Here is a 12,772-nt window from a genome sequence, read left to right as displayed (position 1 = left end):
CCAGGGAGCAGCACAGCGCCGCGTGCTTCACCGGGCGGCCCCTTTAAGGCAGGCGGCGGCCGGAAGTGCTGGCGGCCGAGGCCGCGGCGGGCACTGCGCATGCGTTGCTGCTGCCCGGCCCGCCCCTCCCCCCCCCATCCCCCCGTTCCCCCGTCCCACAGCCCCCGGTCTCGGCCGCTCGCCGACGGTAAGGCCCAGCCGGCGCCGCGCTACGGGGGCCGGGAGGGGCCATGCGGCGCGAAGGGGCGGGGCGGGGCGGGAGGGGGCCTGGCCCCGTCGAGAGGGGAGGGAGGGGTCGCCGCCGTACGTGCCGCCGCCGCTGCCGCGAGGGCGGGCGTCGCGCGCGCGCCGCTCGGGGGGGTGTGGGGGGGGCAGCAGGGGGGTAGCCAGCGCCGTGGGGAGGGGGGCCGAGGCCACGCCCCCTCCATCGGCCAGGCCACGCCCCTTCGGCGCCGTGCGCGCCGCAGGGTGGCCCCGCAGGTCCCCTGTCACGTGACCTCTCGACCCCAGCGCGGGGGAGCCGCCGACCCCCGAACCGCAGCCCGGAGACCCCGCGGGGACCAGGGGGTTCCCCTGTGCAGCCCCCACTTCCTCACTTAAGGCCTAGGCGCAATCTCCGCCGCGATTTGTCCGTGTCCTATTGACCCCCTCGCGCCAGATATCCTGGGAAAACCCCGCCATCTCTCGAGGGGTGCCGGGTGGGTCTGTCTGTCCCCCGCAGCGGGATGAAGTGCGGAGACCCGCGGGAGTCTCACGCCTGGAGCCGGGTGGGCGCGTGGCTCCTGTGCCCGTGGCTCCTCAGGTTTGTCCTGGTGCATCCCAACCAGGGGGTACCGAGCACCCCGTCAACCGTCAGGAGGTCTCTTTGAGATTTAGATAGGATATTGAGAAGAAATTCTTCCCTGTGAGGGTGATGAGGCCCTAGCACAGGTTGCCCAGAGAAGCTGGCTGCCCCATCCCTGGAAGTGTCCAAGGCTAGGCTGGATGGGGCTTGGAGCAGCATGGTCCAGTGGAAGGTGTCCCTGCCCATGGCAGGGGGTGGGACGAGATGAGCTTTCAGGTTTCATCTCACCTGAACCATTCCACGATTCTGAGACTGGCTTTCCCAGCAGCTTGTAGACCCCAGGTTTGCAGGGATGACCTCCAGCCCCACACTATAACAGAACCACCACTGCTCTACGTGCACAACCATAGGCACATCCCCTGGGAGTGCAGCTTCTTTGGGACCCCCTGTCCTGTGGTACCACCACACCTTGACACCAGCTTCTACTGGGAAGGATGATCCACAGGCATGTTCCTGGTAGTGAGGAATCAGGGCATGGCAGGGGTGGACCAGAGCATCCCAGGGATGGCTGGAAGCACTGCTAGCCAGGGCCAGTGGAAGAAGCTCTATGTTGGAAACACAAAACCCACGCATATGGGTTTATTCCTTGGTGCCAGGTTGGGGGGTTCAGAGCTGGAGAGATCTGCTGGCTCGGGAAGTTATGAGTGGGATGACACTAGGGGGATCTGCCTCTGGGATCTGTTTCCAGCTCTCGTGATCCACAGGGAGGAGAAAACCTTGCTGGGTTCATGTGAGAGATGGCAAATGCCGAGGTGAGCGTCCCTGTGGGTGATGTGGTGGTTGTACCAAGTGACGGGAATGAAGGGGAGAACCCGGAGGATACCAAAACCCAAGTGATCTTGCAGCTTCAGCCGGTGCAGCAAGGGTGAGTAGGGTGGTACTGGTGTGACTGGGAGGTGCAAGGTGGGATGGGGGAGAGCCCTGTGAGTTTTCGTGGTGTGGAGACAGAGTGTCACTGTGAGAGACACTGCATTTTCCAGGTCTGCGTTGGTTTTGTGCCATGCAGGGGAGAGAGAAAATACAACAGATTAAATATTTTCTGTGTGTGGCTGTCACAGGGCCTCCGAGGGCTGAAATTGTCCTGTGAGGCTGTGTCCTGCAGTGCTCCTGTATCGTGGAAGCAGTGCTGTCCCAGTCTCTCTCTTCTCCAGTCCCAGAGTTGGTTTTTGCCACACTGCAGCTGCTGGATGCGGCAGTTTGTGTGCTCAGACCTTCATGTGTCTCTGTGCCAGCTCTCCCCTAAAATAATCCTCTTCTAAAAGAAAGTGGGTCTGGGATGTGGAGGCAATTTTGTAGCTCCCTGGCAGTTGCTGCAGACAGTGGTTTCATCTTCACTCTGGATCAATCAGGATGGAAAAAACTGTCTCTAGTTTGATAGTATTTGTGGGGCAGGGTGGCTGTGGGCCTGACAGTGACTTCCCTTTGTGGTCATCTGTACTCCAGTGTCATACAGGGCTGGAAGGGAAATCCTGGAACACTAGGCTCTGCTTCCTGCTGTCGAGGGTGACAGAAAGCAGAGGAAAAGGCACAGGGAAACCTGCAGAGCTGCCTCAGTGGCGCTGGCAGAGTGGAGGGTGGAATGACAGCACTGGGAATGCCTGTGTGTGTGTCAGCCCTTGGGATTACTAGTGTTTTGTTTTATTAGTGTTCGCCAAAAAATTCCTGGTGATTGAAAGTGTATCAGACAAAATGTCCCTTGAGGAGAGGCAAAAAGAAATTTACTGAATTTTTTAATCTTGTGCTGTGAATCCTAACTTCTCATTATTTATATTGTTTGTTTATGCATGGCCACTTTCACCACAGGATTTACCAAGAGGGCTCTGAGGCCAGTGCTGCTGTGGTGGCCGTGGAAACCCACACCATCCACAAGCTGGAAGAAGGGATTGGTGAGTTCCCACTTAATGTGGATGAATCCCCTCCTGTGCAGGGCTGGTGTCTCCAGTTCGCTGGGCTTCCTTCTGGCTCTGCCCCTGCAGATGCTGATTCCCAGGCATGGATGTGGGTACAGGGGCTGGGCATACTCTGGAATAAGAGTCTGCTGTTACTGCTTGGTTTCAAAGTCCTGGAAGTGAGATCCTGGCTCTCCTGCAATGAATGGTAAGGGCTCCCATGGGGTCCAGGGGAGCCGGGATGTCACCCTAGTCCTGGTTTGCAGACACTAGCAGCATTAATGACAGTGGTGAGAACGTGGTGGCTGAAGCATCAGGCTCTGGTTGTGGGGTCTTTGCTGAACCAACCATCCAATGGTTTGGATTGGATGTTCCTAAGAACTGAGCAGGTTGGCTCCAAGTGCTCTCTGCCATCCTGAACAGTGTGTGGGAAAAGGCTTCTGTCACTGAGTGCTGTCACTAGATCTTCACTAGAGTTCTACTTCCTGTGTGGGTATGGGTCTTTTGGCAGGATTAGTAGAAACTCTGCACATGAAGAGAATATATTATCAGTAAATATCTGATATCGTTGCTAAAGAGAAACCAGAGCTGCAAGAATCTGAGAGATATCTGCGCTTCAAATTTTAAACCATTTTTGTTGCCACTAAAATTGTTCTCGTTGACACCTCCTCCCTTACAGGTGTGTTGGATTTCTGATCTCATGTTTCCTTATAGATGAGTTTCATTTGGAGCATCGTTACACCAAAAAGCAGATGCCAGTTGCTGTAGAGTTAATCTAACTAACTCTGAGAAGATGAAGAGAGGACTGATCCTGAACTGGGATCTGCCCTTTTTTCTTGGTTTCTCAAATGCAGGTCTCACAACCTATGAGCTTCCAGCTCCCACCTTGTGGGATTGGAGCCTCCTGGGTGCAAAGTTTCATTTTGAGCCGTTCCTCCCTCAGACCCCAGCACCCTTGAAACGAGTGAGGAAATTGAGATCGCCTATCCCATCACCTGTGGGGAGAGCAAAGCTATCCTTCTCTGGAAGAAGTTTGTCTGTCCAGGAATTAATGTCAAGTGTGTGAAGGTAAGGGAGAAACTCCCAGTGGATTCCTTCTCTGCTCTTCAGGTGTGCTGGTTGGCCTCCACAGGAATTCCTTAGTTTTTGTGTTTCATCCTGAGTCCTTGGATTGTTGGTGCTAAAGTTGTTTTTTATGGGGAGAAATATGGAAATAGTGGATTAAGGAGAGAAGGTTATCACCCATTTCATACTTCAGTTGTATTGGGCCTTGAGGAGGGACTGAAGGCAGGCAGGAGATGTGTGTTGAGATCTGGCAGAGCTTTGCCTCCTCCCTTTTCCTAGATGTCCAGGTACTCCACTCCTGTCACTTCCTTGGCAAGCAAGTTGCATTGAGAAGGGAAATCTTGATGTTAGTTTTTCCCACCTGAGAGCATGGCAGTGTGACAGCCAAGCCCCTCATTCTCCTGCCCTTCAGCAGGAACTACTTGAGTCATTAAAGCAGGGCAGAACAGATGCCCAAGGGAATACTTGTGTCTGCTGGATGCTCTGGGCCATTGGATGTAACGGAAACCTCCTGTAATGATCTCCAAAATGACCATACAGGTTCATAGGAGATGATTTGGTTCATATAAAGCCTTCAGGGCTGTTCGGTTAGGGCTGTGAATGCCCATGGTTCGCAGGTTATCCCTACAGACATGCTTCCTGGAGCTGTGAGCGTTGCTGTGCCCAGGGGATCAAAGCTGGGAGAGATCTGAGAAGCAGTTCCTCTTTCTGGGTGGAAGTGGGGGCTCAGATGAGCTGTGTTGGATGTCTCAATCCTCCCAAATGATATTACCCTGTTTGCTGAGCCTTTTTTTGTCTCTTTGCCAGTTCAATGACCAATTGATTAGCCCAAAGCACTTTGTTCACTTGGCTGGGAAGTCTACTCTGAAGGATTGGAAGAGAGCCATTCGCCTTGGAGGAATCATGCTAAGGTATTTGACCCTGTTGTTGGGGGTTGAATTGTTCCCTTTCCTTTCTGTGGAATTTTTCTCACTGTTATGCTAAGTATTTGTAGCTACATCTTAGTAGTAACAGTTTTCTCTCTGTGGGGACAGAGGGGACAGGGTGGGGGGTGGGGACAGGGGGAATATCGGAAAAGGAAAGGTAGGACAGGGGAGCCAGGGCATTCTCTTGCTCTCGCTCGCTCGTGGAATCGGAGGAAGACGGCCGGGGCATCTTAGCACCCTCCCTGCCATCCCAGCGCCGGGAGCCACGTTCCCTGCCGTCAAACATCACACTGCTGCCTTCCCACTTCACCCTACTACCTCCGGGCACTCTGCTGAGCACCACGACCGACACCGTGAGGGGGGAGTCGCTCCTCCATCCCTCTCACCCCTGGATCGCTGCTGCCATCACCCAGCCCCCTTCAGTTGAGTGGGATCTGCCCTGCCCCCACAATTAGTAACTAAGCACAGGGAGAGGGAGCCTGGAGCCAAAAAAGACTGAAACTGAGTTATACTGTTCTGTTTTGCTGTTAATTTTTATAGGTGGTGTTGTTTCTTTTGTTTGCCTTGTTAAATATATTAGTAAAAAACTGTTATTCCTACCTCCTATGTCTTCTGCCTAAAAACCCCTGTTTTCAAACTATAATAATTAGAAGGGAAGAGGTTGCACTCTCCATCTCAAAAAAGAAGTTCTTACCTTCCCTTAACAAATACCTGCACCCCTGAAGCTTCAGGACTCCCAGCAGGCATTTTGTCTGCTTTGCAGTCCCTAGGAGGCCTCTTGGAGGCCCACGGTACCTGGTCAGCAGCTTGCAGAGATCCCGGCCCCAGGATGTGAGGGTCAGGATCCCTCACCCTGGACAGAGGTGGCATCGCCTGGGGAACCTGGGGTGGAACAGGACTGAAACCCTGTATGTGAAGCTGGGGTATCTTGTGTTTGCCATTTGAAAGCCTTGCAGGAGATTTTTTGGGTGCAGAGTGTGTGACCCTGGGATCTCCCTTTCTCTTTCCTTCCCATGGCCATAGCATTCCCAGGTAGAATACTCCCTTTTGTCTCTAGGCTGAGATTTGAGCTGAGCCTGATTCTATCCCTACTCCCTACACAGGAAGATGATGGATTCGGGGCAGATTGACTTCTACCAACATGACAAAGTTTGCACCAACACCTGTCGAAGCACCAAGTTTGATCTCCTGATTAGCAGCGCCAGAGCACCAGTGCCAGGGCAGCAGAGTGTGGTGCAGACTCCAACCTCAGCTGATGGTAGGAAACCAGTTACGAGTGCCGTGGGAACTTCCCTCTGATGCTCCTCTCCCTTCTACACACACTTCACGCGTTCTCCCTGGGCACGTGAGGGCAGTCCCACCAGGAGATTGCTGTGGTTTCTGGGAAGGAAACTGCTTCTTGTGTCTGTTTGGAGGCGTCTTGGCAGCATCTGTCAGGGAGCTCTGCTCTGTGGGACTGGGAAGGCCAGAAAACAGCTGGCATCAAGCAGCTGCTTTCCAGAGAGACAGCCTTCATAGCCAGGAGAAGGATTGAGAGCCTTGCAGGGATCCTTATTCTGGGATCATCATGTTAGCAAACACCTGTGAGAGGTTGCACAGCATTTCCCAATATATTTTCTGTTTGGCAGTCTGTTATACAGGCATGAGTTGGTCTCAGGAGGGAATTTAGAAATGCTAACCTTCTCCATAACATCCATGAACAGGATGTGGTGGCTGGACATGATTTGATTATCATTCCAACTGGAAGTGCTCAGTGATCCTGAGCTCCAGGGCAGAAATTGATCTCTTTGCTGAGGTTAAGGGAGAAGACTATTCCCAACTGGGCCATATCGTTAAGCTGAGTGGGTTACATTTCTCTGAGCCCCTGCATGGGTGACATGGCAGAGTTGTTGACAGGCTAAGGAGAATCTCTTGGAAAGCACAACAGCCAACTTAGAGTGTCTGCACATTGGTTTAGTCCCAAATTTGATACTCAGAATTGTGTCAGATCCATTTCCCTTCTATAAGCCAGCTGGGACCCCAGCTCCATTTCAGGGATGCAGAGCTTCTTGTGGATGATGCAAGGGGAGAAGGGTGGCTGGGCTGAGCCTTATTTCTTCCCTTCTTTATTCTGATCCCTTTCTGCTACCTTGAGCTGGGACTCCACTGTGCAAGGCACATGGTTTTCCCTCCAGAAGTCCCAGAGCTTTTCACAGTAACAGGTCCAATGAGAAGCCACAATATTTGCTTTTATCTGGTTTGGTTGAAAGAAGCCAAGCACAAACCTGACCTAAAGAGTGAAAGAGAGCCTGGGGAGGGCTGAGGGGTTGGGAAGCAAAGCAGGGATTCAGGCTATCAGAGGGAGCTGATGGGGGCTTTCCGTCAGGGAGCATCACTCAGATCGCGCTGTCAGAGGAGAGTATGGAGGAGGGGATCGAGTGGAACTCGGCTCTGACAGCTGCTGTCACCATGGCCACTGAGGAAGGCATGAAAAAGGACACGGATGAGATCTCAGGTAAGCTCAGGCTGCTTGGTGGGTGCTTTTTTCCTGTCTCCTTCCCTGTTACATTTTGGAAACCTAAATCTTGCAAATAAGTAAAGTTTGAGCAATGACAAAGCTGTCCCTCAATCCCTTGTATCTCCAGCATTACACAGGCATCCAGGCTTTCTGCCAATGCAACTCCTCACCACTGTAGAACTTTGGCCCTGGCCTCATGACTGATGGATGATCCTTCAGATTAGATGTTACTGGTTACATGAGGGGCTTTTCTGTTTTATTCCAAGGATGTGAAACACATCTGCCAGGCTGGAACTAACAAAGAGCAGAGTCATGTTTTTTCCCTATCAGCTCTCTGTTCTATATCTCTCTGGCCTTGCATACCCTTGTTGTATCAGTATGAAAGCATAGCTAGAATTTCCTCAAATCATGATTTTAAGCTCTGCACCTTGAAAAAATGTGAAATGTTGCCTTGGAAGTTATGGACTTGCTAAAAAGCCTATTGCTGATTTGCTGCCTGAGTCCATTTGCTTGGTTTGGGTTGGTTATTTTTTCACATGTCCTATCCACCCCAAAAGCCTAACTGCTTTGCAAAAGTAGTCACTTTGAAAAGATACACTTCCCTGAGAGGTTTAAGGTGGCCCTGTGGGAAAAATGCCAAATGCTTGTACATGTTAACTTCTTTTCCTCCTCATTTGTGCCAGAGGATACGCTTATGTTCTGGAAAGGAATAGCTGACGTGGGGCTGATGGAAGAGGTGGTGTGCAACATCCAGAAGGAGATAGAAGAAGTCCTAAGAGGTGTGCAGCAGCGGTTGGGTCAGTCTCCCTTCCAGATGACAGGTAGGTTGTGAGGAAGAAGCCTCAAAAGGGCAGTTGCAGGCAACAAAATCAGTGCTAAAGGTCCATTCCACCATGTGAAGCTAGTGAGTCAGGATGGTGAGCGAGTTCCTACTCATTAGCTGAGTTGTGGGAGCACAGTCTGTGTGCTCAGCCTGCTCAGCTGTGAAGTGCCTTTGCTTCAAAGCACAAGGACACATCATTCCATCCTGTTCCCTGAGCAAAGTGACCCTGGCAGCTTGCTGGGACCATCAGATGACTGTCCACAGCTCCCAGCCCTCATGGAAGCTTTCCCAGAGTCACTTGGACTGGAGTTACTCAAACACTTCTCTGTGACACTGCAGGCTTAAACAGGTCCTGCCCCCTCACTTCTCGTTCTGCTTTCACTGGTGCCAGAAAACAGGTTTTGGGGGCTGAAACAGATGAGGGAAATGATCTGGGTTAAAAATAACTCTCCTCCCCTTTTTAGGGTTATTTTTAACTTGGATCAGGCTTCCTAATCTGTTTCGGCACTGCCCCTGTGAACACCTCTTGTCAATGCTCTTCCTGAGAGAAAATTCATGTAGCCGCAAACTTCATTTTATCCAGGATAGCCTTTTTTAATTTTCTAATTTAACTTTGGGCTGGCACATCTTTGTGTCTGGTAGGTGTCAGGTTTTGGGAACTGTGAATGACTGAAGTCAGTGGATTATAATAGATATTTTGCACAGCTTTCAGTGGAGCTTGGCATGTTAATGACACTGTCAGCAGCATGGGGTGATGATTTGTAGGTGGAGAGCCCGTTTGTATCTCTGTGATTGCAAATTACACTTTCATTTGCAGCAATTAGGAGCTGCTTGAGTGACACAGCTCTGTCCAATTTGCTTTATCATGCGAATGGGATTATTTAATCCTGGAATGTCAGAAGCATGAGGGAGTTGGGTTTTCCTTTTTCATCTGGCTCTTGTGAAAGAACAGAGAGTTTTAAAAAGCAGAAAATTTTTGATGTAATAGGATCATCTTTTGAGTGCCCAAGTCTTAATGTCCCTGTGCCCTTTCCTTGGAGATGCTGCAGTCCTGAACAATGTCGCCCATACATTTGGCTTAATGGACACCATCAAGAAGGTACTGGACAACAGGAAAAACCAGACAGAGCAAGGAGAGGAGCAGTTTCTTTACACACTGGCAGGTAAAGTGCCTAATAAGGGTTCACATCCTGCTGCTACTCTTGGAAATGGACATGACTTTGCTTCCACACAATCCCAGTGAATTATGGTTAGTGTTCAGTACAGACTGCCCCAAAACAAGTGCATCCCAATCCCTTTCTGTCCTAGGGCTTGAGTAGAATTTCCTCTCTCCCCTGTCTCATAGAGAGCAGTTGCTTGGGATGTTGGACAGCCCATAGTCTGTGCCCTTTGCTGCAGTTAGGGTGCTGCGGGCATGAGTCCAATTCCTCAGGATTAGGGATAGGACCTGCCAGCTCAGTGCTGTGGCATGATCACCTGAGCTGTGGACAGTACTGTGCTGTACCCAAGCTGATATGCCTCTCTGAGTATGGGATGCTGAGCTTCTGCTTGTCTTGGCTATCAGGGCTATCTGCTTGTCTTGTGGTGCTATTGAGTGTCCTGCTCAGCTTCCCCTGAGCTGAAGCCACTGACTGACCTGGGATCCCCAGAGCTGCTCGCTGGATGTGTCTCCCTCTTCACCGTGTCCTGTAGGTTCTGTTGTTATCTGAGATGTCTTAGTCCCCTACTGCCCTGGATAAATGAGGGTACTGCGCTACTTCTATGGTCCAGTGTTCCTACTGACAAGGGTTGAGGGGGATGTTTTATGGACCCAGGCATCCTGCTGGGTGTCCCCAGTGCTTGGCTCATGGGGAGGTGACCCAGCCAAGCTCAAGAAGCAATTCCAACTGCCTGGGGGGATTTATCCACTCTCCCTTGCAGGTGGCTTTAGCTTGTGGGGAGCAGAAATGTCCATCTCTTTGTCAGAAGGAGTAGCCAACAAGTATGGAATGTTACCTATTTCTTACCCAGGTGCTGGCAGATGGAACACTGACAGGTCTATGTGGGTGGCAAGAGAACCTACCCTTTTCCTTTAGTGCCATTTGATCTCGAGGGAGAAGCCAAGATCAGGCTCACTGGATGGTTGAATGACCTCCTGTCACAAACCTGGGCATGATGGTTGGTTCTGAAGCCCCAGGAGCTCCTATGTACCTTGGTGTGACATGTTGCTCCACCATTCCTTTTGCAGACCTGGAGCGGCAGCTGGAAGAACAGAAGAAACTTGCCAGGGACCAGAAGGCCAAGTCCCAAACCATCCAGAACGTGGTGCTGATGCCCATGAGTGCTCCCAAGCCCCCCAAGAGACCCCGTCTGCAGCGCCCAGCCTCCGCCACCATCCTCAGCCCCTCCACTCCCATCCAGCAGCCTCAGTTCACTGTCATCTCCCCCATTGCCATCGCGCCTGTTGGACAACAGTTCTCTGTGGGCAACATCCCAGTGGCAACCCTCAGCCAAGGCTCCAGCCCGGTGACTGTTCATACCTTGCCGTCTGGCTCCCAGCTCTTCCGATACGCCACCGTGGTTTCATCCTCCAAGACCAGCTCCACGGACACTATCACCCTGCACCCGTCCTCCAGCCTGGCACTGCTGAGCTCAGCAGCCATGCAGGACAGCGGGGCCCTGGCCAACATGGCGGCTGTGGTCAACCCCGTGGAACTGGTGGCCATGGAGTCTGGCATCACTTCCACCATCCAAGCTGTGGAAGGCACCTCAGACGATGGGCAGACCATTATAGAGATTGACCCGGCGCCAGATCCTGAGGCAGACACAGACGAATCAGAGGGCAAAGCTGTGATCCTGGAGACAGAGCTGAGGACTGAGGAAAAAGTGGTGGGAGATGTGGAAGACCATCAGCACCAGGTCCATAATGTGGAGATTGTGGTCTTAGAAGACTAGTGGGGAAGGCAAGCATCAGTTAGGGGAAGAGTTGGGAATTTGTTTTATTTCAGACTTTTTTGTTAAGCATCTTTTCCAGCCACCCCATTTGTTACCATGGATATTTTCATTGTACTGTATATTATATATATATATGTAAAATTTTGTTTTTTAAAACAAAGCTGGAGAAATGTGAGACGTGGGTAAGGCTCCGTCTCCCTGGAGCACTGAACAATACCACCTGTGGCAAGGAGAGACTGAATCTCTGCTGGACAACCCAACCAAGAGAAACTAGCCATGCCTTGGTGCTTCTGCTCCAGGGCTGCCCTGGCCCGGAGACTTTATTTGAGAGACAATAACGCTTGAGTGTGGATGTGGCTGTGAGAAGGGGTGACAGATTTGGGGTGGAACAGGTACCTCATTTATTTTTTTATTTTCCCCAGGGAAGCAAATTCTGTTGGACCCTTCGCTGTCACCTCAAATGGGATTTTTTATTATTTTTCTTGCTTTGCGGAGGCCGACAGTATGATGAATTTACTGTCCATGTTCTCCTTCTCCACACAAATTGTTTTTATATCTCTATTTTTTTGTATTTGTTTGCTTTCTCCCTTCCCTTGTCCAGATTTCCCAGCTGCAAAGCCCTGGGACCTTCTCTCACAGTCCCTGTATCCTAATCCCTTCTCTTCCCAAGGCACTTTTCCCCCTTCCTTTTCCCTGCCTGGCAAGGCTCGGTGCTGCAAACACGGCTTGAAGACTCTGAGATCACTTCAGCATTTTGTATAAGGCAAAAAATACCAACTCAAGCGCAAACCCAGCTCCTCCCCCTTGGCTACTCAGCACCACAGGGACCTTTCGGGGTGTACAAAGCATGTTGTGCTGTTGCTTTCCGGGAGAGCCGGATTTTGGATCGGGACAGCTTCTGTTTACACTGTGTGCTGAGGCTGCTCCGTGCTTGTTGCTACTTGTTTGGTGGTTTTATTTTTGTATTATTTTTTCTTCTTTCTTCCTATAATCTCTTGGCAGGGTTAGAACTGGCATGTTGCTGAAATACTGTGCACCCCGCTGTTTTCCCTCTTTCCCTCTTTTTTTTTTTTCAGTGGTTGGAGATCCATTTGGGCTTTGCCACACTGGGAAAATGGAAGTGGGAGAAGCACCGGGTGGCTTTTAGAGCTGCAGAGGTTTGGGAGGGCTGGGAGGGTGGGAGCTGCTTGGCTGGAAATATTAAGCAAAACAACAGCAAAGGAAACACACCTGGGGAGGGTGGATGGAGGGCAGGAAGATGTGTTTGGCTATTTTTTTGCATTAAAAGGAAAAAATGGAATTAAGCTCCAATGGATTTTTTTTCATTGGAGAGGTGAAAGGTGGTGCCTCCGTCGCCTTGGGGACAGCAGGGGATGAGCAGGGATTCCTGAACCCCACTTTGTGAGGGGTGGTTGCTGCTGCTCTGATCTTGGCCTCTGGGAAGTGTTTCCTGGCTTGGGGTGGAGGTGGGAACGGCTATGGGAGCTGGATCCCATGCTCAGCCTAGAGAAGAGAAGGCTCCAGGGAGACCTCAGAGGCCTTTCCAATGCCTAAAGGGGCTTCAAGAGAGCTGGAGTGACAGGACAAGGAAGAATGGCTTCCCACTGCCAGAGGGCAGGGTTAGATGGAGTTATGGGAAAGAATTCTTCCCTGTGAGGGTGGCGAGGCCCTGGCACAGGGTGCCCAGAGCAGCTGTGGCTGCCCCTGGATCCCTGGAAGGGTTCAAGGACAGGTTGGACAGGGCTTGGAGCAACCTGGAATAGTGGAAGGTGTCCCTGCCATGGCAGGGAGTAG

The 12,772-nt window shown here is 51.5% G+C and overlaps 1 protein-coding gene across 4 annotated transcripts; it reads left to right on the top strand.

Moving 5' to 3' along the window:
- Positions 1 to 50: 50 nt before the first annotated feature.
- Positions 51 to 12,282, top strand: GMEB1 (glucocorticoid modulatory element binding protein 1). Of its 4 annotated transcripts, none has more exons than XM_088178390.1 (10): positions 51 to 187; positions 1,549 to 1,709; positions 2,648 to 2,730; positions 3,677 to 3,801; positions 4,606 to 4,709; positions 5,828 to 5,982; positions 7,090 to 7,218; positions 7,905 to 8,042; positions 9,094 to 9,207; positions 10,272 to 12,282. In XM_088178390.1, exons 2-10 carry the CDS (start codon positions 1,582 to 1,584, stop codon positions 10,976 to 10,978), a joined length of 1,683 nt encoding a protein of 560 aa, XP_088034516.1. In that variant the 5' UTR covers positions 51 to 187; positions 1,549 to 1,581; the 3' UTR covers positions 10,979 to 12,282. The 4 variants fall into 4 exon arrangements, with proteins under 4 accessions (XP_088034516.1, XP_014749092.1, XP_014749091.1 ...); XM_014893606.2 differs by having other exon boundaries at positions 52 to 187; positions 9,085 to 9,207; XM_014893605.2 differs by having other exon boundaries at positions 98 to 187; positions 1,533 to 1,709; positions 9,085 to 9,207.
- The last annotated feature ends 490 nt before the right edge of the window (positions 12,283 to 12,772 follow it).

This window comes from Sturnus vulgaris, chromosome 24 (genome assembly GCF_052056855.1).
Source record: "Sturnus vulgaris isolate bStuVul1 chromosome 24, bStuVul1.hap1, whole genome shotgun sequence".
Taxonomy (NCBI): Eukaryota; Metazoa; Chordata; class Aves; order Passeriformes; family Sturnidae; genus Sturnus; species Sturnus vulgaris.
Note: the sequence above shows the minus strand (reverse complement) of the source record. Positions and strands in the feature narration are given on the sequence as shown.

Excerpts from the sequence above, each read along its gene's own strand:
- GMEB1 (XM_014893606.2), top strand. The coding sequence starts at position 1,582 with ATGGCAAATGCCGAGGTGAGCGTCCCTGTGGGTGATGTGGTGGTTGTA. Across the intron at positions 7,219-7,904 it reads GGACACGGATGAGATCTCAG|AGGATACGCTTATGTTCTGG; the intron begins GTAAGCTCAGGC and ends CATTTGTGCCAG. Across the intron at positions 8,043-9,084 it reads GTCTCCCTTCCAGATGACAG|ATGCTGCAGTCCTGAACAAT; the intron begins GTAGGTTGTGAG and ends CTTTCCTTGGAG.